The sequence below is a fragment of the Lactuca virosa genome, chromosome 7 (genome assembly GCF_052849685.1).
Source record: "Lactuca virosa cultivar CGN04683 chromosome 7, Lactuca_virosa_CGN04683_v6, whole genome shotgun sequence".
In the NCBI taxonomy this organism is placed as follows: Eukaryota; Viridiplantae; Streptophyta; class Magnoliopsida; order Asterales; family Asteraceae; genus Lactuca; species Lactuca virosa.
Window position 1 is genome coordinate 90,465,584 of NC_136432.1, and position 27,500 is coordinate 90,493,083.

The following is a 27,500-nucleotide window of genomic DNA, read 5'->3' on the forward strand; positions in this document are numbered from 1 at the left end:
AACATTCAAGAGTTAGTGCGATTTCTTATCAAGTCAAACACTTCACACAATTAGTCTTAGTTGGTCTTTGTTTTTATCCAAAACATCACAACTTACCAATTTCAAATGTACAAGAGTAGAAAACATTTTACTCTACATTTGCTGATATGTCACTCAATATACAATCTTGGAGTATGACTCTAAGATTTGATTTTGGAACGAAGTATGATTCATCTTAATTGATTTAGCCATTTCAACAATTCCAGATTCCTCTTCTTAGCCAAACAAATGCACTAAGGCGTCCTTAGAGGATCAAATTGTGATATGATTTTCATGATCATTAATATGATCATAAAACACGATACTCAAGTACTCTACCATCTTTTCAGATTGGAGAAACTTTTATCTTTCTGCCGACTTTGATTCTTCTTATTCATTCTGCTATACATTGAAACTTTTTCAATGATTCAAAATTATACTTAATCTTGTAAGCATAACCATATTTACTAACTTTAGTAAACCATAACGAATAGTCTTATCGTTCTTTGTGGTGGACCTGACCAGCGCACAACCAAGTGTACCCGATCCCCTAGTCCTTCACTTAACTCACCTCTCTATGTGAACAAGGAATTAGTTCTATTTTCCCAAAGATGAAGGTTCTCATTCATCATACAATACAAGTTGCATGATCCCAAGTTTCTGTCCAATTGAAACATGGGTGATGAGAATCTTTCCTTATTTGGTAAATTTAGAAACTACCACAAACGAAAGAATCAAATCCATATTGCTAAAAATACAAACATCAATTTTCCACAAATGCTATTGTAAGGAGATATATGATAAGATAAAATCAAAAAATTTATTTATTTATAAAATGTGGAAAAAACTTTTCCTTACAATGCAATTATAAATGAAAACTATGTTATTACAAATTTCTAAGCAATCTATCATAACTCTTAAGCAGCAGCTCAAAAATCCGATCATCGAACCAGGCGATCGAAATCCATCTCTTCGCGATCAGACTCTGCATGCTTTTCCTTTAAGCTTCCTTTGATCCTACAAAACATCAAAATGTAATCTTATCACATCATGTATTAAGAATCTACAAATAGGAACTTAATAGAATTAGATAGTGGAGTTACCTGAAGTAGAGTCAAAACGTTTTGACTTTACCTTCTCTTAGATCTTTCAGGTATTCAGGGCAGTTTCGCTTCCAATGTCCCTTCAAATGGCAGTAGAAACAAGTAGACTCTTTGGCATTTGCACATGGAACTATCTCAGAACTGGCTTTTCTCTTATGATCAAATCTTTCGCCCATAGCCAATTCCCTTCCCATAAGAGAAGGGATCTTTTCTGGACTATCTATGTCATTGCCGAAGTCCATGACAGCTTGGGAAGTAGATATTCCAATCAAATTTGCTTGACCATTGTGCCAAATAATTGCTGACTCGATATCAATAAGCAAATAGGAAAGATCGATAAGGGTCACGTCGCGGTTTGTCATATAGTAGTCTTTAACAAACTGACTATACGACTCGGGAAGTGACTGAAGAACCAAGTCATCAGCCAACTTCGTCGACACAACGACTCCTAACATTCTCAGCCTGTCAATGTGTGACTTCATCTCCAAGGCATATGCACACACATACCTTCCATCTTGGTGTTTACTAGCCAATAAGGCTTGAGTGACCTTGAACTTTTCAAGTCTTCGAACTTGTGGGTCAGGGAGAATAATTGGAGGAGGTGGAGGAAGTGAAGTATGATATCGTGGAATATCATCTTCATTTGGAAAGCTTTTTCCAAAAGATTCGGGAAGACCATAATTGTCTGAACTAGACATCTACAAGGGATAAATTCAAGTTAGTTGATTTAAGTCCTTAATATAACACCCAAAACGAAATATTAAGGCTAGGAACCAACACAATATTTTACAATTGCGAAGAGGGATACCGTAATCCAATTGTAAAATATTTGAAGGTAGGTAAATGACGATTTACCAATTTCCACCATGAAAAACAAAATAGATTATTAAGTTTTAATTGGATTGAAATTCCTAGATCCTTTGAGATTCATTCAACTTTTCAATGGCATGTTTTAATCTCGATTGTGCCCTTCAAGTTTGTGACTGGGATGCCGAGGATCACAAACAAGGTGTGAATAACCATGCAAATTAGCTTGGTACACTCAATGTTACAAATCACCTAATCAATGTGTCGGTTAACCACACACGCTCTATTGATCTATGATTAACATCAAGCTACCCTTTGCCACATATTGTCAGTCCCAGATTAGTGTGCCGGTTAACCACACACACTCCACCAACGACTTAACAAGATGCAAAGTGTAATTTCATGGATTAGCACCATTTTCACATTTTCCTAAAGTAACTAAGATTGGGAATTTAATAAAAGTTTAGTTACTTTATATTTATCATTATACTTTTAATGAGGGAGAATTAATGTCCTATCCTACCCGTTCGGCTAACGACCCTCCACCAGTCAAGGAAGCGGTGGGTGAGAGTGGACACCCATTAAACTGCCATTTTATAGGCAGTAACCTTATACCCCTCACCTTATAAACCGACTTCGTGAATAAGGCCTGCTAACGGTAAGATTGACTTGTCTTATACATATATATATATATATATATATATATATATATATACTTTTAATATAATAATAGTATAAGGATTGAATTTTCACTTTTAAAACTCTAGGGTTTGGAATTAAAGTTTCATTAGTGAGACTTTACAAATTCCAAAACTTGAGGGCAAGTTTTGAAACTTGTCAAAACTCTTCATTTCTATAATTTATGAGTTAATGTTATATTGATAAAAAGACTCTAGATATTCCATAACTTGAGGACAAGTTATGGAGTTCATTAAAACATTTATGAAAAGACTTTTCATGTTCCATAACTTGAGGACAAGTTATGGAACTCGTTAAAGAACATTTAGATCAATTCTTAAAAGGAAAATTATCATATACTTTTTTTTAATCATGATATAAACTAACTCATAAGGCAAAAATAGTTTCAAATCAAATGATACAAGTAATTAGATTAACTTAGAGAATACGGTGTGGGTCTCGCGTTTCTCGTTATTGCCTATGTGGAGGCTGAAAACGGCGTCACGACGAGGTGCACACCGCCCCCCCCCTCTCGTTGTTGCTCGTTGTGGCTTTTCTTGTTGCCGTCTCCACCCGATGAAAAGAGAAAAAATCGAACGTTAACCATTTCAAACCGTTCGAATACGGTTATTTTAATAAAAAAAACTTTAAAATTAATTATTTTTTTCCTATATAAATACCTATTATATCTAAACAATTTTTTAAACACATAACTTCTCTCTTTCTCTCTATAAATCTCAATTATCTTCAAAAAAAAATTATGGATCCTTTCGACTCATCTGATGATTCCGATGACGATATATTCTTCAGGATGATGTATCAGTATTATACTAATGAGCTGCTACAACCAGACCCAGCCCCGCTACTAACAAGACGTGCGATGTTAAACAGAAATCGTGAAGAAGGACACGAGCATCTATACCGCGATTACTTTGCGGATAATTGTGTATACGGGTCGAAGGACTTCAAAAGAAGATTTCGTTTGAGTAGGAATGTGTTCCTACGGATCGCCAACGCCTTGGAAAGCCGGTATCGCTTCTTTACTATACTTTTATACAAAAAAAATCTAGTACATGTTTCTTTGATTTTACAACATATACAATATATTTTTAAACTGTAGTTAATATATGTTTAGGTATGAATTTTTCCAATTGAGATATGATGCTAGATGTAGACGAGGGTTTACAACTTTGCAGAAATGTGCTGCGGCCATTCGTTTGATGGCTATGGGGGAGTCACCCGACACCATGGACGACTATATGAGAATGTCCGAAAGAACCGCAAGGGAGAGTTTGTATACATTGTCAAGGGGTGTTGTTGAAACATTTGGAGACGTGTATTTGCGGAAACCTTCGTTGCATGATTTACAAGAATTGTATGCGGCGCATGAAGAACGCCATGGTTTCCTGGAATGATCGGAAGCATTGATTGCACACACTGGAAATGGAAAAATTGTCCGGTAGCATGGAAAGGGCAATACGCAAGTGGTCATCACGGATCACCTTCGTTGGTTTTAGAGGCTGTTGCTTCTCAAGATTTATGGATTTGGCATGCATTTTTTGGGGTTGCGGGTTCCAACAACGATGTCAACGTTCTTGATCAGTCGCCAATATTCGACGATCTTTTGAATGGAAAGGCCCCGGATGCTCCTTTCACGGTGAATGGAAACGAATACAAATATGGATATTACCTTACAGATGAAGTATATCCTCAATATTCTACATTCGTGAAGGCATTCCGCCACCCGGTTGAAGAACGAGACAAATTTTTTAAGAGAAGACAAGAAGGAGCACGTAAGGATGTGGAACGTGCTTTTGGAGTGTTGAAGGCGAAGTGGCATATAGTTGAACATGCAGCACGACCATTGGATTTAGAAACTCTACGATATATCATGTATGCATGTATCATAATGCATAACATGGTAGTAGAAGATAAAGGGCGAAATATAGCACACTATATCCCAACGGAGCCCAGACACGTTCAGTTTCAACCAGGAACAGCAGAGTATTTGTATCGAGTTGTTGACATTCAGGACGCAAATAAATGCAGACAACTTCGAGAGGACTTGGCGGATTATATCTTCTATGGTAACAATAACGATAACGAATAGCGTTGTATTTTTTTTTTTGGAATTTGGATGTTATGTGTAGTTTAATTTCTATGTTAATTTTAATCTTTAAAAATTGTTTTTTATTGTATGTTATTTATAATTTTTAAACATTATGTTTTATTTATTATGTTATATTTAAAAAATATTTGTCTAAATTAAAAAAAATAAAAAAAAATATAAAATAAATTATAAAATGGAAAAAAGTTGGTGTTATAACAAGATGCAACATGGTGACCATTTCCCCACTTGGTGTTATAACACCATTGGTGATGTGGCATGTGAGGTGGCACCAAAATGGTGTTATGACTAGTTGCCCACACCTTATGCTCTTATAAACTAACAACTATCATAAGAATTTTCACAACTATCTTTTGATGACTCTTGGAATTCATAACTTATGAGTTTAATGCAATTTTAAAGATGAGACCTTTCATTTTACATAACTTAAGGACAAGTTATGGAGGTCGTTAAAATTCATTTAGATCAATTTCTAACAACTAAAATTATCATATAATTCAAGATTGATCTAACTAAACTCATAAACAAGATAATATCTAGTCAACAATTTGCAGGCAACTTTGTTTATCATATAAAACAACATTTATCTTAAAACTATGACAATTATCTTGTGATTGGATGTGCATAATCACTACCATATCATAAAAAAAATATTTGATGATGTAAAACAGTTTGTAGTAGTGATTCCAATCCAATCTAGGCCAAGAAAAATCGAAATTCTGCAACCAGGACCATGAACTCATCGAGTGCATGAACTGACTCGCCGAGTTGCCCTGTTACTAAGTGGACTCGTCGAGTCAGCCAGTGGACTCGGCGAGTTCATCAGTCAGAGGCCAGAAATTTGATTTTTTTAACTTTGAAAAATAACAAGCATCAAGTATAACATAAAACAACCCTAGGCTCTTGTACCACTGTTAGGTTTTGAGCACTATAACACTCCTATGGTGCACATGCAACCCTAAATGCTTTGGATCTATGTTTTCTCTAATTATACATGCATATTTTCAATTTTCCAAAGCATATATCCTAACTATCATACAAATTGTCAAATGAACAACACAACTAGTTAGATGACTTACCTCTTAGAAGGACTTGTAGTTCTTGACCTTTGAAAGCTTGAGCACCTCAAGTGTGATGCCTCTAATGGTTCACAAACACCAATATGCAAGAGGAGGCTTGAGAGAATAAGTTACTTTCACAAAATCAATATCACTCTCCAAGAATGTTGTGTCAACCGATTTTGGCTCTAGGGGGGTTTATTTATAGTGTGGCAAATGCTAGGGTTACACTTTGTAAACCCTAATGACCTTTCATATTACTTAGGCTCCATGGGTTAAAATCTCCATGGACTATCATGGATTATCTCATTGGTTTAGCTCATCCTAAATAACCATGGATCATTAGCCCACACTATTAGAATCATTGATTTACACAATCAATCCCCATATATTTAATTAGTCTCTTTTGATTACAAAATTAATTCCAAATTAATTCTTGATCAATACTAGTTAAATAATATGATTTCATATCAATATATTATACTTGTAATATATTAATAAATCATAAATAACCTTATTCTCAAAAGTCCATCCTATCAAATTACACTGGTGAAGGCAACTCAAAAGGACCATGCTACAATCGGGTCAAGTACATCCAGTTATAGTTATGGGCTTAGATGTGACATCCCCAATTTCACGGCCAGAAAAGACCGATTTAATTTATGCTTTTAAAATAATTTCAGAGTAATCATTTGATTAAAAGTGTTGCGGAATTTGTTCCCAGAAAAACATGATAACTATGTTATCAAATCATTTCCGAAGAAATGAATTTTATTCACTTAAACCATTGGGATGTCATTGTCAATACAAAAACATAAGCATAAACAAAACTTACATTCATTTACACTAGTGATCTACTTCTCTTTTAATCTCTCAGTGTAAAGCAACTTCCTATCGATACCTGTGATACAAATAAACTGAGTGGGTCAGGCTTGGGAGCCTGGTGAGCATATAGGGTTTTCAACCCACAATAAATAATAAACTTATTAATTTCTCAGTCAATAATAAATTTATTAATTTCATCAACCAAAAATAACCTTAATTACCCATTCCCATTATCCTCACTTTACGTCCCTAAAACAACTATCACAAGAGACCTAGCCTAAGGATTATCACTAAGGGTGACAACATTGCTTTGGGGGTTCCTCAGCAAGTTATGTCAAATAAAACAAACATCGGGGTGACAACATTGCTTTCCCTCAGCAAGTTATGTCAAACAAGACATCCTAACATAAAACAACCAACAAGTTGACAACATTGCTTTCCTTCAGCAATTTATGTCAAATAGGCACGAAGTCACATCGTCGCCATGTGCTAGTCCATAGCTCTTATTCATCGACGGTATTTCCCACGGGAGTTTCCCCCCGCAATACATGTCAATGGGACATGTGAATGGGTTTTCCATACAGCTGATGAACATACTAAGGGGTTTCCCCAGCCACACATGCACTAAAGGCAATCATGAGGGGAATAGAGTACAGCGAATGAACACTCAAGTTCATTAACACCTACAGGTTGCGGGCCGGCTAATGTTTCCCACTGGACTGTCTAGAAAGTCCGTGGTCGTCATCCAAACTCCGCTAGATGACTGAATCTCAAATCACATCGAGACCTCTCATCACTTTATTTTATCACACACCAACTATTTAACTCATAATCTATATCACTAACTCATGAAGTTCGTCCGATCACTTCATAAAAGAACAAAGACTCCAAAGCTCTTCCAAATAAAAGTATACGGAAAATACTGATAAAGTACTCTCGTACGCTCCCGTACCCCGACACGTAATAGTGTCAAAAGGAAGAACTAATGGATGAACACATAGTTCAAAAATACCTAATGAACATATAGTTCAAACATACGTACCGATTACAAGTCTACTAACGTTCCACTAGGCTAACTAAAATAGTCTGTGGCCGTTGTCTATACTCTGCTAGATGACTAGATCATCTTAAACATCGATACCTCTCATCACTTTTATTTCATCACACATCATCTAATTCATCTACCCATGTTTTACCCAACATATTTGTAGATAAAAATATATATATACAGTTTAAAACTTGTATAAAACATCAATTCAACAGTCACCTCAAATAAACAATTAATATATTTACACATAGCATGTATTTTAAGGTAAATACTTCATATCTATGTGTAAGGTGAAAGTGACTATACACTCACCTGATTTAACGATAACCGGGCTGCACTTCGTTGCCTAGAATGATCGTTTCTAATAAAACCGGGAGTTTTATTGAGAAACTGGGTTCTGCGAGGGTCAGGCTTCGAAACCGAAAAAAATAAATTTCACGGGCTTCTCGGGCACTCCGGGAGGTGTTCCGAGCATTGGAAATGATCTCGGGGCATCGGGGGAAGCGAAAATGGCTAAAATATTGAAAAAAAGGGTAAAAATGGGCAATTTCCCAAAATTACCCGGGAAGGCTCGCATGCCTTCTATTTATAGGCTGCGAGGTCCGAAGTCGGTTGATCAGAAGGGCGAGTCAGCGAGGCAGGTGGCAGCAGCAGCGAAGGCCACGTGCTCGGATCCAGAGGAAGACACGCGTCGGACACGGGGCGCCCTCGGATTGGACCTGTGAAGCTCGGACACGAAGCGTCACTGTACACGCGTCGGATGTGCGAGGGCTAGCCTCGGGTGACTCAGCAATTCAGACACGTGGCGCGCTACGAGCGAAGGTGACGTGGCATTTCCGGGTGAAGCTCATCCATGCGAAATTTCTCGAATTTTGTGCCAAAATCTTCTAAAATTCATAACCTTCGCATACGAACTCCGTTTTTGACGTTCTTTATATGCACGCGTAGGTAATATTACGCTCTACAACTTTCGTTTAGACTTCGTCGGCTAATTTTAAATTTAATTTTTATATTATTATTTTTAACAGACCGGGACAGGAAATCCGTTAAAAATTCATAACTTCTTCATCCGACGTCCGTTTTCGTCTGTATTTTTACCGTTGTGCTACTAATGACGAGACCTTCGATTCTCGTTTAGGTTGTGTCGGCTAAAAATCACTCGATCTAAAATTCGAGTTTTTAGCTGTCTACTGCTAAGCTGAAACTTCGAAAAATCATAATTTCCTCATACGAAGTCAGATTTGGCCGTTCTTTTTATACCTACTCTCGGTTTAACGAACACTACGAGTTTCGTTTATATCACTAAGGCTAAAAAGTAGTTTATCAAAAACTCACTTTTTACGACATTCGGCCCCGTGTCGGTTTTGTCGTGAAACTTCGACATGTCATAACTTCTTCGTTATAACTCGAATTTCGGTATTCTTTATATATCCGTAATCCTTGTCACGCCCACTACAAGTTTCTTAATAGATATCGCATTTATCTAATATTTAATTTTGACGCTCATTTTTATTATTAATTAATTAAACCCTAATAATTAAGCATAAAACACATAATTCACATAAAATTCACATAATTCCCTTTCATTTATTCAAAATGAGTTACAAAGGTTAACCTAGACCATTATGTCAATATTAATGCCTAGCCTAGAAACACGGGTGTTACATTAGACACCAAATCCAACACCTTCATCATAGAAATAAGAGGTATAGACTCCACAAACTTTTGCCCCCGAGCCATAATACTTCCTCCCTCGACATGCTTGATATGAAAACACTTCTCAAAACAAAGGATCTCACCTTCGATTGGAAGACAACCAATCCATACTAAGTACAACTTCAAAGAATTTGATCCCTATCAAAGTCAGAGTCAGAGAAAAGGTGTGACCAGAGATTACGATCGAACATATATTGAATTTCTCCTATACTAGAATAGAATTCCCTATAGCTACCTTCTTGCCCAACACAGGACTCAGCGGACTATGAGATATCAAAAACAGGGCACAAAAGACGACAACACAGAAAGGTCTACAATAACTACCTCCATTCCACCTATGAGTACTGTCCACCAGGTCATCGGTTTTCCTTGCGGTTCCTCTGGTCACAAACATACATCTTGTGTTTATGATAGTACGGTCCCAATACTAACGTTCACACCTATAAATGTTTGCTTCTAGAATTACCACGAAGTGTCCTTTCTCCCCGGTTTATGTTAGAAGCTTGTACACCTATTTCATTTTCCAACTTCCATACCTTGATAGAACCCTTAGACTTTATAAAGGTTCTTTCTCTACTCCAGCGTCAACCAATGATAAGCCAACAACTTGCAATGCTTCTTGAATCCGTGCATTCCAAGCATCACCCTAAGTGGTGGGTTTTCTAGGTTATAAACAAAAATTACATGTGGCGGAAAAAAAACACGTAAACCCTAAAGTTCACATGCAACCTATAAAGGATCTATGTTTTCTCTATTGATAGCAACTAACTGTGAATAACAAGAAATCCCTAGGAGAGAGGCTATGAAATCGAAATTCATACAAAATTAGGGTTACATACATTTTGATTATTACTGTAAATAATTAAAGTAGAATCCTTCTTCTATATCTTGGAAAGCTAGCACCAAAAGAATGGATGCCTCTAATGGCTTGTACCCAAAACCCTAGTAGCAAGAAGACTTGAGGAGAGAGGAGACTAGAGCACAAATTCAGCTCTATGAAGGCAAGTATATGTGTGTTGAAAATATGGCATCCATGGTATCCTATTTATACTTTCTTTAGGAAACTGTCATGGAAACCAAAGAGTCCTTTGAATGATTAATGCTAATTCATCTTACAATTAAATCCAAATCAACTCTAGTTATTCAATAGATCATAACTATTTCCAACTAATATATTAACCATATAATATATTAATAAATCATATATTTCAATTTCCAATTAGTTTATTATTCATATAATAAACTAACAGATTATCCTCTATCTCAACTGTTATTCTGATTAGTTACTAGTTTTGAGAGCAGCCCAAAATGGACTTTGTTGCTAATTCAAGAATATACCAATTTAGTTATTGGCTTAGACACCTTAATCCAATAGTTTCCCACTTGGATAAGTCTGTAACAACAATTTCAAGTATAGACCTTGAAATAAACAGTAAAGAGTGCTTTCCAAAGCCACTGACGAACTCTGATTCAAATCAGCTTTTGGCCCTAAGATAAGTCATCAACTATTCCATCGTTCTTCAAGATGTCATATGAACACGAGACATGGATCAGAATCAATCTCATTATCCAAAATTATGTTTCCCGATTTCCCCATTTGTAAAGACTTGATTGGACTTCAAATTGAACACATCAATTAGTCCTGCTGGGCCCAACATTATATAGTCAACATCAAATCATCGAGGGACCTAATGATATCGCTTTTCCTGTTAGGGCAAAAAGAACGAATTACTTTGACTATATAGTCATACAATTCACACATGGAATAACCCTTTATAACACCTAGTTACGAGATGCGTTTGAGTAAACCGATGCACAACTAATCTGTAAACTATGAAGTATATATCTCTGTTTAAGAGTAGAAGATATCATCGTCTTAGAATTACTCATGACAAGATCCATGAACTAATCTCTAAGCATGGGTTTATCAAATACTTAAAATCTCTATTTTCAAAGTACTCTTGAATATTGTAGCAATTCCAATTGCAATGTCTTAACCTCAATCGACAATCTACAATCAATTCATGACAGTCTTAAATCACTACTTACTTCCAAAAGTATGAACGACTGTGGAATTTTGAATAATATTTAAATTACTCAGGGAAGTAAAACATGCAAAGTGAAACACAATAATAAATTAATTAAGTATGAAATCATACCTATTGATCATAAATAAATCTCTATTATTTAATCATCATAACAATTATAAATTTATTCATTGTATAATGTTTCAAGTAATCAACTAACCACTTGAATTAGATAACATCAGTTATGCCATGTCCTGGACATGCATACTTTGTCTCTCGGTGGTCCTTCCTTTATGAGTAGATCGATTGGACATTAGTACAATGATGCTCAATTCACGATTCTAAATTCTTATCGCTATCCAAGATGTGGTGGAATTCCAACTTTACATGCATTGATTTCTTGTGATATTGAGATTCTAAGGTCTCAAAGACCGAGTCTCCAATATTACAGAATATTCCGCTGGAACTTTGTTACTAGAAACAATTCCATGCTAATGAGGTCTCAAATTCAAGGTAAACTCCTTGAGCACCTTTCTTACATTAAAGTTTCCAACTCACATGTAGATTTTATAGCCAACTCTTATTATGGAGACATTTCCATATACCCATCTCCCATTATTGAATCATTTCCATATTCCCATATGAATATCAATTCTGACCAAGAATCATCTCGATCCAAAATGTGTCACTATGGTTCTTCCAAAACAATACCATACTTCCAACTGTCCACAAGCAACCAATCTTCAGTAACCTCAGAATGTTCATGAAAGTTTGTTTAATTACTCTAGTCACTTGAAATTCTAGTCCTTTTTCTCACAATGCTCAGAGCATTTGAAAAATTAGAATAAACAAATATTATAGCACATGTAATCGATCCTATATCCAAAGCATATAAGACTCAATTCAATATTACAAGGGTCCAATATTTGTTCAACTTCTTGCTATAATATTTCCATATATAGAATCTCAAATGTTGAAGAATTTCAAAATGCTATTCATATGTGCCTTTGACTATGTTCTGTTAAACACTAGAATCTAAACCTTTAGATACGTAACGAAGTATGAGTGTCATCTCCCTTATGTCCACTATAGTGTAACATTTCCCAACTTTTGCAACTTGTACATTAGAGACATTGTTACCTATCGATAGTATTGTCAACATGCAATACCAGACATAACAATTATGCTCCTACTAGCTTTGACAGGTACTCAAAATTCAATTGGACTTCTAGAAATCAATACCTTTTGACTTTCTCATGGAAGTACAAATTCCTATTTCATGATGCTTCGTCAAGCCTCTAATTAGGCTTTTTAAGCTTATGACCTTTATCTGGATAGTATATGTGTTCAACCTCTTTCAAGAAGTGATAAACATATCTCCTAAAAGTTTAAACAATTCCTTGCCATTCCTCACAATTCGAAATATGAAGAGTGATGTTGTAATCATATTATGAATTTGAGAACACAATTAACGCAACCAATATCCATGTTGATCTTTATTAGATCCTTAAAATCTATCAACGAAAGTATTTCCTCATAATCATTTTCATGAACTAGAGCGAAACCTTTTCTCACCTAGATTCCTAGGCGCATATGTTCCCATCCATGTAGAACTTTATTTTTCAACCTACAGTCATAAGACAAGGTTTAGGACAAACCAAATCACATTTAGTGTTCCTTCATGGACTGAACTTCGCTTAATCTAAATTTCTTGCCTTATGGCAGCTCAAAAGCCAACCAGTGCTTCCATTTTGTTAGCAACTCACCTATATTGATCAATGTACTTTCACTGACCAACGTGCTTATCCTTTTGCAGTTAAATGAAAAACATAGAACTTATTGGGGTTAATAACTCAACTGGAAGTGCATAGAATTTACAATAAAACACAACAGGTTATCAACCTCAGGTCACGTGCTAGTGATAACTAAAAGGATCATGGTCAGTTGACTCTTGAAACTCTCAAGATCAATAAGACTCCCATTGACTTATTGACATAAGAGTTTTTCTCTCAAGAAACATTCATTGATAAGCTAAAACAAATATCAAAATTTTGTGCGGATTTCCGACAAGATAACACTTTATAGAATAGGTCTCAACTTATCTTTTGTTTCTCGATCAACGAAAACATCACAACTCCAATTCTAAATGTGCTAGCGTAAGAAAACATTATTACTCCATATATTACGAGGCGTTGTTATCCTTCTTAGTTTTTAAATGAGTTTAAAGATATGATTCATATTATTAGAGCATGGCTTTAAAACTTTGATTAGGAACAAAGTATGACTAATCTTATGATCGAACCATTTATAACAATGTTCGATTCCTCTTCGTAGTAACACAATTGCACTAAGATGTTCTTGGAGGATTTATTGTGATACAATTCCATAATTACTAAGAGGATCATAAAACATGATACTAAAGCATTCTCCTTTCTTTTCAGATTGGAGAATCTTTTATCTTTCTGCCTGACAGATTCTTCTATTCGTTCGGCTACTCTTTGAACTTTTCAAAAGTATTAGAATTCTTTTTAATCTTATAAACAAAACCATATTTATTGAAACATCAGTAAATCATGATGAACAGAGTTATCGTCCCTTGTGGTGGATCTGACGAGTGCATATCAACATGTAATAGATCCATTAGTCCTTCACTTGCCTTACATAAACATGTGAACAATGATTTGAGTCATAATTTTCCAATGAACAGGAATGTCATATATAATACAATTCGAATTGTACGATTCCAAGTATCAGTCTAGTTGGTAATGAGATTTCATTTCACTTGGTTTATTATGATATTACCACAAGCAATATCATCAGAACCAAATCCACAATTAATATTTCTATTATTAGAAACATAACCAAAACTTTCATTAATGCCATTGCAAGGAAATAAGATAAGGAAATTATGTAAACCAAAACTTCATTTTATTGCTAAAAAGAAAATTGGAATTTGTCCTTACAATGCATAAAATGAAAAAATGTATTTCTAGACATTCTGAATAGTAATAGCAATCTATTAAGTTATCCTAACTCCCTAGTAGTAGCTCCAAATTCTGACCATCGAACCATGTGACCAAAGTCCATTTCCCACGATCAGATTTAGCTCACTTCACTTAAGCTTCCTTCTTCCTTTTAAATCTTGTAATACAATCAAAATATGACCATCACATTATGTATTAAGAGTCTAAGAATAGGAACTTATAAAGCAATGGATTTATATAATGTATGTACCTAAAGTAGAGTCATACGAATTGACTTTACCATCTCTGAGATCCTTCAGGTACTTTGGGCAGCTTTGTAACCAGTGTCCCTTCAATTGGCAGTAAAAACAAATGGAATCTTTTGGTTTAACACATGGAACGATCCGAGAACAAGCCTTTCTCTTAACCATACGATCAAATGGTTTGACCTTAGACGACCCCATTCCACTGGGAAGATAAATCTTTTCTGGATCACCAATGTCACCATTGCCAATATCCATGGAAACCTTGTAATCAGACCCTATAAGCATCTCTGCTTCAGATGTGTTCTTAAGCATTTTTGCCCCAACAACCACCAACATTCGGGTCATATCTATTAGGGTCACATCGAGATTCCTCATATGAAAATTCTCAACGAACTGACCATACGACTTAGGAAGCGAGATAAGAACCAAATCAATGGCTTGCTCCCTTGGAAATATGACACCCATCCTATCAAATTTGTCAATGTACGACTTCATTTTCAGAACGTGCGCACACATAGAATTTCCATATTCATGTTTACATGCCAAAAGGGCTTGAGTTGTTTCATATCTTTCAACTCGTGACGGTGGGAGAGTCACAGGAGGAGGAGGAGGTGGAAGAGTTGAAGAGAGACGATGTCTAGTTCCACCATTTCCTAAGGAAGGGAATACATTTTCACCTTGGCTTGAAAGTGGAAGATCATCTCCAGAAGACTGAGGAAAACCATTTTCATAAGAACGAGGAAGACCATTATTTTCTTGACTTAACATCTAATATTTGGGAGAAGAGAGAATTCAAGTTAGTTAATTTTAATCCTTAATTATTAACCCATAATTAAGTTAAGGCTAGGATCCATATTTTTGATTCGACCTTTGAAGAGGGATGTCGTAATCAAATTCGAATGTATTTTAGGTAGGTAGAGTCATCTCACCAATTTCAATCGCATGAAACTCCTAGATCTTTTAAGATTCGTTGAATCTTATCAATGACATGTTTAATCTCGATTATGCTCTTACCAATTGTGACTGGGATGTCGATCATCACAATTAAGATGTGAATAACCATGCAAACCCACTCAAACACCCTCAATCGATTTATGATCTCGCACTGATGTGCCGGTTAACCACACACTCTCCATCAACAATCATAAACATGTGTTGTTTCACTATTTCACCTTTATAGTCTCAAATTAGTGTGTCGGTTAACCACACACGCTCCACTAATGACTCATAAGAAAACAATGTGCGTTTTCATGGATTAGCATACAATTTCATATTTTTTCCTAAAGTAATGAGAGTGGGATTTCTAAAAGGTTTAGTTACTTTATAGTATCATACTTTTAAGGGGTTATGTCCTATCAAATCCGTTCGGCTAACGACCCTCCACCATATAAGGGAGCGGTGGGTGAGAATAGACACCCATTCAACGGTCATTTTATAGGCCGCTTCATTATACCCCCTTTAGAGTATGGCTTCGTGAATGAGACGTACTAGCGATTTGACATACTTGTCTTATACATATAATATATTAAACTTTTAATCATATATATATATATATATATATATATATATATATATATATATATATATATATATATACATATATATATTGCATAAGGTGTATTTTAAACTTTTCAAAATACTAGGGTTTAAAATTAATCTTTTGAATTAAACAACTAATAATAATTAATCTTAAACTAAATAATGATCTAATCTTTTATCTTAATTAAAAAATTAATTAAATAAATTTAAATCATATTATTTACCAATTAAACAATTAACTAAATAATTTAATTTCATGGATTAAATAATTATTTACCAATTAAAGAATTAATTTAAATAATGCACATTTAATCCTAATCCCTTATACTTATTTTGATCAATCATTTTAGTGCACAATAAAATAGAAAACATATGGCTCCGATACCAATGATGGGTTTTCTAGGTTATAAACGAAAATTACATATGGCGGAAAAAAAACACTTAAACCCTTAAGTTCACATGCAACCTAGAAAAGATCTATGTTTTCTCTATTGATAGCAACTAACTATGAATATCAAGAAAACCTAGGAGAAAGGCTATGAAATCGAAATTCATACAAAATTAGGGTTACATACCTTTTGATTATTATTGTAAATAATCAAAGTAGAATCCTTCTTCTAGATCTTGGAAAGCTGGCACCAAAAGAATGGATGTCTCTAATGGCGTGTACCCAAAACCCTAGTAGCAAGAAAACTTGAGGAGATAGGAGACTAGAGAATAAATTCGGCTCTATGAAAGCAAGTATATGTATGTTCAAAATATGGCATCCATGGTGTCCTATTTATACTTGCTTAAGGAAACTCCCATGGAAACCAAAGAGTCCTTTCAATGATTAATGCTAATTAATCATAGAATTAAATCCAAATCAATTCTAATTAATCAATTAATCATAGTTATTTCCAATTAATATATTAATCATATAATATATTAATAAATCATATATTTCATTTTCCAATTAGTTTATTATTCATATAATAAACTAACAAATTATCCTCTATCTCCAACTGTCATTCTAATTAGTTACTAGTTTTGAGGGCAACCCAAAAAGGACTTTGCTTCTAGTTCAAGAATATACCAATTTACTTATTGGCTTAGACACCTTAATCCAACACTAAGATATGTTGGATTAGGTGTCTAAGCCCATAACTATTTTGGTATGTACTTGACCCGATTGTGAGCATGGTCCTTTTGGGTTGCCTTCACCATAACAACTGATAGGATGAATTAAGGCAAAAAGAGGATTAATTATGATTTATAATATATTATCAGAATAGTATATTAAAAGAGAAATCACGTTGTTTAATTAATATTAGTTAAGAATAATTAAGAATTAAATTTGTGGCTAAAAGAGATTAATTAAATAAAGGGGACTGATATTGTAATTATAAGATAATTGCATAAATGGGCTAATGGACTCCAAAGAAGTTGGAGTGGACGAAATCTATGGGGAAACCCATAAGAATTCGTCCAAGGCTTCTAAAGAGGGAGTCCATGGGCTGCTTAGGGCATAAGCAGTCAAATTAGGGTTTCCTAGTTGAAAACCCTAATAGCTTACCTATATAAGGAACCCCTAAGGCCCTAAAAACGTGGCTAACACTTGGAGAAAACCCTAGAACGTTTTTTGAGCCTCCTCCACCTTCTTCTAAGTCATCCTGTTGCTTATGGTGTTTGTGACTCCATTAGAGGTGCAACATTTGAGGCACTAGGCTTTCAGAAGTCAATTACAAGAAGGAATAGATTGTTATTGCTACATAACAATCAAGGTAAGATCTAAATTCTATTCTTTTGTCAATTTCGATTATTGTATGCTAGAATTAGGGTTTATGAGCTTTGGATGATTATTGCATGTTCATTAGACAAACTAGATCCAAAGCTTTAGGGTTTTCATGTACACCATAGGACTGATGTAGTGCTCAAAACCCATCAGTGGTATCATAACCTAGGCTGTTTGTTTGATGTATTTGATGCTTAATTGTTCATTGCTTGCTTGAAAATCGAATTTCAGGGATTCTGACTGGCAGACTCGCCGAGTCCATGAATGGACTCGACGAGTTCCATTGTGGACTCGACGAGTCCAGGGCTCTGGTGCCGGGATTTTCGAATTTTCTGCCAGATTTTGTTGAGGATAATTGCCAAAACTCGTTTTTCTTGCCTAAATCCGATTTTTTAAGTTTGGAATTTTTATCCTCATCAAATTGATGGATTTTGGTTAAATATGGATAATATAAAATTATCATAAGTCAAATATTTAACCTAGTAACATTGAAAAGTTTCAATTTACACCCTTTAGGTTTTATAGTTTAAATTTGAACTAAAAAAAGTTTAGTTTTGAAATTTAAATAGTTAAACCCTAATGTTTTGAAAAGTTTCAAAACTTGCCCTTAAGTTTTGGAATTTGAATATTTTTGATTAAAAGTTTAATTTTGAAATATTAAATTCTGAAACCCTAGTTTTGAAAAGTTCAAATTACACCCTTATGGTTTTATTAAGTTAATTAAGTGTATAATTAAAAGAGGGTTAATAATTCCATAAATGTTTTGGTTTATATTAAATTAAAAGTATAATTTATTAAATTAGACCACCTAGTATTTTAAAAGTATAAAATACACTGTAACATCCCAAAATTCGAGGCCAAAAATTTCATTTTAATTAAGTGATTTATAAAATAGTTTATCAAATCATTGCCAAAATCATGTCAATACATAGAACCATAATATCAAGTCTCAAACCAAAAACATCTGAAGTATCGAATATCAGAGTACAATCCCAGAAAACTCTAAGCGGAAATCATAAGTGTGTGTGTGACGCGCTGCTACACCGCCGACTCCTTTCCCTTAGACGAAGAGGTACCTGAAACCAAAACTGAAACTGTAAGCACGAAGCTTAGTGAGTTCCCCCATCATATCACATACCAAACAACCACATAGCATACATACTGTCGGACAATTCTGGGGCGCCCGTCCTACCCATGTCAAGCCATTCTGGGGTGCTGACCTACCCATGTCAAGCCATTATGGGGTGCTGACCTACCCATGTCAAGCCATTATGGGGTGCTGACCTACCCACCGGTCTATCTCAACCGAACACGGGGACTATTTCACCCCCTACTGCTAACACATAATACCATATCACAATCATGCTATCAGACGTATATGGGGTGTTCGACCTACCCATTGGTCCTAACGACCGAATCGGGGACTAGTCCCCTCCTACTGATACTATCTAACATAACAAAGCAACTAGCATACTTCCATACCAAGCAATATAGCATACTCACATATCCAACAATAACAGACCAGAAAATTATCACAAAGATAATTATCCCAACTAACAATCACTAGTGGTCCGGCCTTGGTGCCTTAGACCCACTCCTACTGGAAGGTAACTCACCTCGATGTCGTGTAGTGTCAGAACTGTCCTTGGCGTGAAGGTCGGCTCTCCTCGACTCCTCAATCCCTACACGACAACCCTCAAGTCATCAAACAGAACATACAACCCTAACCCGGGTCAATACCAAAACCAGGAAAAGTCAACATTGGTCAAAGTCAACACCCAGTTGACCTGACTCGCCGAGTTGGTCTACCAACTCGTCGAGTCCATACTCCACTAACCCGATCCAACCCCGACCCCACTCATCGAGTCTAGCAAGAACTCGACGGATTCTCCTTCATTCAAAACATCGGGACCATCTTCATCCGACTTGTCGAGTTCCTCCTTGAACTCGGCGAGTTCATCTCCCTCATAAGAACATGTCCGGTCTACGACTCGCCGAGTTGTATGAACAACTCGTCGAGTTCATCTTCAAAGATTGGGAGATTGCCTTGGACTCGCCGAGCCTGTTCATACACTCGTCGAGTCCCATGATTCCCAGGTCCCTTTTAGCGTCTAAACATCTACGGGACTTTCCTAACAACTGGTCCATCCACAGAAGGATTTGGTGGTCATAACACCGCGACTCGCCGAGTCCCAAGAACAACTCGTCGAGTCCATCCTTGAGCAATACTATACAGTCGATTTCAATGGGCCTTAACACCTCAAAACCATAGATCTGGCCCCCTAATGTCTATTTCATACGTAAAGTTCCAAACTTGGTACACATGCAAGGGGTATTTGGCCCAAAAAGCCATAAAAGATGGCCTCCATGGTGCATGGGATGTTCATGGCAACAAAATGGGCACCTTTGTGCCATAAAACCCCCTAATAGACCTGGATCTAAAGCATACACTGACTTCCAACACTAAATCCCGAATACCACCTCTCTACGGCTTAGAAAGATGAAGGAAAAGGCCCAAAAATCAAGATCTATAGACAAAGGTTCAGCTTCATACCTCCAATAAGCTGAAAATGAGCTCCAAACTCTGGATCTTCTTGTTTCCCCTTGGTCTCACAAGCTCCTTTCCTCTTCTCAAGCTTCACAACCCACCAAAAAGCACCAAAATGGCCTTAGAACACACAAAAACGGCTAGGGTTTCGATATGATGTCTTATGGGAGTATAAGGGACGATGGAGGCTGAGATAAGGTGTTTAAATAGGGTGCAATCCCTTAGATTTAGGGTTTCACTCAAACAGCACCTACTCGCCGAGTCAGTCTCTGACTCGTCGAGTAGGTCACTAAAACTGTCCGCGGGTCTCGACTCTACTCGATGAGTTGAGCCTCCAACTCGTCGAGTCCTAGAGAAAAACACAAGAAATGCTTGAATTAACTGCGTACCAGGAATCGGGTGTTACAAATCTCCCCCACTTATCTTAGACTTTGTCCTCGAAGTCTGCCGCTGAATCCGTAAAAAGCTCGGGGTAATGCTCCCTCATCTCGCCCTCTGGCTCCCAGGTCCATTCCGATCCCTTGCGGTGCTGCCACTGCACCTTTACCAGCTCCACCCTCTTGTTCTTCAGATCCCTTGACTTCCTGTCAAGGATTGCCACTGGCCGCTCGATGTAGTTCAGGCTATCATCCACCAGAATATCCTCCAAAGGTACCACCGCCGAATCGTCCACCAGACACTTCCGCAACTGGGAGACGTAAAAGGTGCTATGAATCTGACTGAGTTCGGCTGGCAGATCCAGCCTATATGCCACCTTGCCCACCCGGGCTACAACCCTGAAGGGTCCAATATACCTGGGGCCCAGCTTGCCCCGCTTCCTGAATCGAATGACGCCCTTCCAAGGCGACACCTTCAGGAGCACCATATCCCCGACGTGGAACTCCAGATCCGATCGACGCTTGTCTGCATAACTTTTCTGCCGACTCTGAGTAGTCTGAAGCCTACTCCGAACCTGCTGGATCCTCTCCGTAGTCTTGAGTACCACTTCGGTACTCCCCATAACTCTCTGTCCGACCTCTCCCCAGCATATCGGGGTCCTGCACTTCCTCCCATACAACATCTCGAAAGGAGGACGGTCGATGCTCGCATGATAGCTATTATTATAAGAGAACTCCGCCAACGGAAGGTAAGTATCTCAACTACCTCCGAAATCTAAAACACACGCCCGCAGCATACCTCCAGAGTCTGGATCGTCCGCTCACTCTGACCATCCGTCTGCGGGTGAAAGGTGGTGCTAAAGTGCAGACGAGTACCCAGCTCGTCATGAAACTTCTTCCAAAACCTGGAAGTGAACCGAACGTCCCTGTCGGAAATCACTGAAACTGGCACCCCGTGCCGCGCCACTACCTCTCTGATGTAGATGTCGGCCAACTTCTCAGCCGAAATACTCTCCTGAATCGGAATAAAATGGGCGCTCTTGGTCAATCGATCAACGATGACCCAAATCGAATCCACTCCTCGCACGGTTCTGGGAAGCTTCGTAATGAAGTCCATAGTAATATCCTCCCACTTCCACAGCGGGATATCCAACGGCTTCACCTTGCCGTGAGGTCTCTGGTGCTCAGCCTTGACCTTCCTGTAGGTCAGACACCTCTCCACAACCCAAGCTATGTCCCTCTTCATACAGGGCCACCAATAATCGAGACGAAGATCCCTGTACATCTTCATCCCCCCGGGATGGACAGAGAATCTGGATTTGTGCGCCTCTGCCATCAATAACTGGCCCACACCCCCATGATAAGGGACCCACACCCTACGGTGAAGAGTCAACAATCCCCGGCTATCATAGTCGAAGGAGGAAACCTGACCCACAATTCGCTCACTCTTCCGATGTTCCTCCTTCATGGCCTCCTGCTGGGCCTCCCGAATCTGCTCCAACAGCGGAGTCACAACTATCATCCTCAGACAGATGTGGGTGATCGGCACTGCCTTGTGGCTAAGCGCATCAACCATGACATTGGCCTTCCCCGGGTGGTAGAGGATCTCGCAATCATAATCCTTCACCACATCAAGCCACCGACGCTGCCTCATATTCAGATTTGGCTGGTCCATGAGATACCTCAGGCTCTTGTGGTCCGTGTAAATGGTATAACGAACCCCATAGAGGTAATGACGCCAAATCTTGAGGGCGAAAACAATAGCCCCCAGCTCCAAATCGTGCGTCGGATAATTCGCCTCGTGAGGCTTCAGCTGCCTCGAAGCGTAAGCAATAACATGCCCCCGCTGCATCAATACCGCGCCCAAACCTGAGATGGACGCGTCACAGTATAAAAAAAATTCCCTATGCCCTCCGGCAGGGCTAAGATTGGCGCCTCGCACAATCTCTGTCTCAATGTCTCAAACGCAGCCAGCTGCTCAGGCCCCCAGCGAAAGACCACGGCTTTCCTTGTCAGCCTGGTCAGGGGCACGACTATCTTGGAGAAGTCCTGAATGAATCTCCGATAGTAGCCTGCCAATCCCAGGAAGCTCCGAATCTCAGATGGAGACCTCGAAACCTCCCACCTCATCACGGCCTCAACCTTGGCCGGATCAACCGATATCCTGTCCTGGTTGACAAGGTGCCCAAGAAACTGCACCTCGCGCAACCAGAACTCACACTTGGAGAACTTAGCATACAAGTTCTCCCTTCTCAAAGTACCCAAAACCTCTCGCAAGTGCTCCTCATGCTGCTCTCGCATCTTGGAATAAACCAATATGTCATCGATGAAAACTATCACGGACCGATCCAACATCGGTCTGCACACGCGATTCATGAGGTCCATGAACGCGGCAGGAGCATTGGTGAGCCCGAAAGGCATCACCACGAACTCATAGTGGCCATAACGCGTCCGAAACACAGTCTTCTGCACATCCTCCTCTCTGACCCTCATCTGATGATACCCTGAACGCAAATCAATCTTGGAGAACCAAGATGCTCCCTGCAGCTGGTCAAAGAGGTCATCAATCCTCAGGAGTGGGTAACGGTTCTTCACCGTTACCTTATTCAGCTCTCTATAGTCTATACACATTCGATGCGACCCGTCCTTCTTTTTCACGAACAAAATTGGGGCTCCCCAGGGTGAACTGCTCGGTCTAATGAATCCCTTGTCTAACAGCTCCTGCAGCTGTGTAGACAACTCCTGCATCTCAGGAGGAGCCAACCAATATGGTGCCTTGGCTATCGGAGCCGCACCAGGGACCAGGTCGATCCTGAACTCTACCTGCCTCTCCGGAGGTATCCCAGGCAACTCCTCGGGGAATACATCCGCAAACTCTCGTACCACTGGCACATCGCCCACTGTCGCCTTACCCACCTCCCGGGTATCCATCACATAGGCGACAAATCCTGCGCAACCCTGCTGAAGGTAGTGCCTAGCTCTCGCTGCTGAGCATAAAGCTGGCTCTCGTTGTGGCCTCTCGCCCTGAATCACCAGCTCTCCCCCACTTGGGGTCCTGATCCGCACCAACTGCTGCGCACAGTCAAACACTGCCCCATTGGGGCTTAGCCAATCCATACCAATAATAACCTTGTTCCCCCACAAAGGTATGGGAACCAGATCTACCAGATAACGCTCCTCAAACAGCCGCAAAACACAATCTCGGTAGACCTCTGATGCTCGCACTGACCGATTATCCGCAATCTCGACCTCTAGAAGGCAATCCAACACGCCCGAAGACTCAGGAAACTTCTTGCTAAGCGCAAGAGAGACAAACGATCGGGTAGCACCCGAATCAAACAACACCTGAACTGGGATACCGTTCACGTGGAACGATCCTGTACAGATCACATACATAACATATCAAATCACAGCGACATAAAACAAAAGCATAAGAAAGAAATCGTACCCGTCACCACATCGGGTGCAGCACGTGCATCCTCGGCTGTCAACTGAAATGCTCGGCTCCGCACCACTGGAGCCTCTGTCTTGGCCTTCCGGCCATCCGCAACCCGCGCTAACGCTGGGGTCAGCGCCGCCGCTGGCGCTGCTGTCAATCTAGGGCAGTTAGCCTTCTTGTGGCCCCTCTGATTGCAATGGAAGCAAATCAGGTCTCACATCTGCACTGTGGGGGCGGGGGCAGTACAATCTCTGCCAAAGTGACTCGTCTTGCCGCACTTGTAGTAGCCGGACGATCCCGCTCTACAAGCTCCCTCATGCGGCCTGCCGCATTTCCTGCAACGGCTCTGGCCCGGCTGGCCCTTCGACCTAACGTCAGATCCCTTGGGTTTCTTCCCCGAAAACCCTGTAACCTGCTCAGACTCTGATTTCCTCTTCCTGACATGCTCCAAATCAAGCTCCCTTTCCCGCGCCCTAGCAATCATGGACTCCAGGGTCGGGCAGGCTGAATAGCAGACGTGCTCTCTAATATCAGCCCTCAACATATCATGGTAGCGGGTCTTCCACATCTCCTCATCCCCCGCATACTGGGGTACCAACAACAGGGCCCTCTCCCTGAACTTGGCAGTGATCTTCGCCACTGACTCATTCGTCTGCCCCATATCCAAAAACTCCTTAGCCAGCTGCTGAAGCTCCACAACCGGCGCAAACTCAGCCTTGAATCTGGTCATGAAATCTGACCACGCCATAGCCTCGACGGCTGGGGCTCCCAACGAGTCACCAACCGACTCCTACCAGTCTCTAGCTTTATCCCTCAGACATCCCGCGACAAAGCGGACCGTCGACCCTTCCGGGCAGAAGCTCGTCAACTGCACAGACTCAATGTCTGCGATCCATCTCCTGGCAGCAATGGGGTCCTTCACCCCGTGAAAATCCGGTGCACCACTCCCTCGGAAGTCCTTGAAGGACAGTGTGTGCGTACCCGTCTGGATAGACGCCAGATCACTCCTAAATGCCCGGAGGCGATCCTCCATCAGCTCAACAATCCCCTCCTTGATCGACCCAAAAATGACTGGGGTCGACTCAAGGATGTCTCTCGTGATCTCAGACGCGATGAACTCGCGTAGCCCGTCATCAACCTGCTCGGATCCTGCACCCGAGCCTGACCCTGATCCTGATCTTGAACCTCCCGCTCCGTGTCGTGTGATTGTCATACTGCAAATAAACACATAAACGTCAGGATCATACATGCGCTCGAGAGGTCTCACACACTCTCCAAGTTCCCTAGTTCCATCTCGGCCCTCCCTGACTCGAGTACGGATCGTCTACTTCCAGTAGTACGGGTCCATACTACCTTCCACATCTATCCGTACTTTTCCTCAAGGATTGCTTCAACTTCACCAAGTCCCTTTACCGATACCCTTTTCCACTAATCTCGTCCTAGGCTTTCCTAGGGCACTCGCCGACCTACTCTCCGCCATCAGCTGCACAAGGGGTCCCTGCTATCCTTCCATATCTAGCTTGCGAATACTATTACATATTCACTCACTAGATAGTTAAAGTTAGCCAGAACCCTTATAGCACAAAGCAAGCAGCATTCGTGCATTGAGTAACCAATTCAGGCATAACCTATACATGCCATCCTATTGCTGACTAAACAGTCCTAGCATACAGTTCATACAACAGGCATATAAGGCATCCTCCTAGATCCTAACCCCTAATCTAGCATGCAGTTTCTCAGAATCATATATCGTATAGCTTATCATAACTGTTGGGTTTTAGTATACTACAACATCCTATGATGCACATACAACCCTAAATACCTTGGATCTATGTTTTCTCTATTATACATGCAAATATGAAGTTTCCAAGATATTACCCTATACTAGCATACAAATATCATATACTTGGGTAATAAAATAGATATAACACATACCTTTTTTTGATGTAACTTGTCTTCATGAAGCTTGAGTGCCTAGTGCCCCAAGTGTGACACCTCAAATGGTTCACACAACACCATGAACACTTGGAATAACCTTGAGAATAAGGATACTTTGATTCTGTCTAGTGAAATCGGCCTTGCCCTTTTGTGTACACACACTAGTTCCAATTTCACCAACCAAGGACATCTTTATATAGTGTGGAGATTATGGTTAAACCCTAATACCCATGACCTTTCATTTCATATGATCCATGGGTTAAACACTCCATGGACTATCCATGAAAGCTTAGCCCAACCTAAATGAACTTGGCCCATCACACACATATATCTTAGAGTCCATATTTAATTAGTTCCTTTTGATCACTTAATTAATTATAAATTAATTCTTGATCAATACTAATTAAATAATATGATTATATATTAATATATTAGAACTTATAATATATTAATATAAATCACTAGTATCCTTTTTCCTCATCTTGTCTATCCAATTGTCCCGATGCCATGCAACCCAAATGGACTATGTCGGGTCAGGTCAAGTCTTACCAATTATAGTTATGGACTTAGACATTAATCCAACAATAACAAGTATGGGTATCTTGGGGAAAACTTACTTGAGCTCGGCCGGTCGCACGCATCACACACCTTGTTCTTTCTCAAAACTCTTTGACTCAGATTTTTTTGAAAACCATTTTCTTTGTAAAAATCTTTTAATCCCTCGGTTTGAGTCCAAACACCCCCGAGGGTGTGTCCGAATCCCTCAAACCAGGGCTCTGATACCAAAAATTTCATTTTAATTAAGTGATTTATAAAATAGTTTATCAAATCATTGCCAAAATCATGTCAATACATAGAACCATAATATCAAGTCTCAAACCAAAAACATCTGAAGTATCGAATATCATAGTACAATCCCAGAAAACTCTAAGCGGAAATCATAGGTGTGTGTGTGACGCGCTACTACACCGCCGACTCCTTCCCAAATCTTAGTTACTTTAGGAAAAAGTGAATTTGATGCAATTCCATGGAATTACACTTTGTACCCTTGCCGAGACAATTAGTGGAGCGTGTGTGGTTAACCGACACACTAATATGGGATTGGCATTGGTGGAAAAGGGTGACTCAATGTTTGTCATAGATCGATGGAGCGTGTGTGGTTAACCGGCACGTCGATTAGGTGACTGTAACATTGAGGGCACCACGTACATTCGCATGGTTATTCACACCTTATTTGTGATCCTCGGC

At 39.1% G+C, this 27,500-nt stretch overlaps 2 protein-coding genes across 2 annotated transcripts; both read left to right on the forward strand.

Annotated features, from left to right (window-relative positions):
* Nucleotides 1–3,366: 3,366 nt before the first annotated feature.
* LOC145126904 (uncharacterized) lies at nucleotides 3,367–4,021 on the forward strand. The gene is made up of 2 exons (XM_079062183.1): nucleotides 3,367–3,635; nucleotides 3,742–4,021. The coding sequence occupies exons 1-2, from the start codon at nucleotides 3,367–3,369 to the stop codon at nucleotides 4,019–4,021; spliced, it is 549 nt and encodes a 182-aa protein (XP_078918309.1).
* On the forward strand, nucleotides 4,018–4,716 carry LOC145126905 (uncharacterized). Its single transcript, XM_079062184.1, has one exon. The coding sequence runs from the start codon at nucleotides 4,018–4,020 to the stop codon at nucleotides 4,714–4,716; it is 699 nt and encodes a 232-aa protein (XP_078918310.1).
* Nucleotides 4,717–27,500: the final 22,784 nt, after the last annotated feature.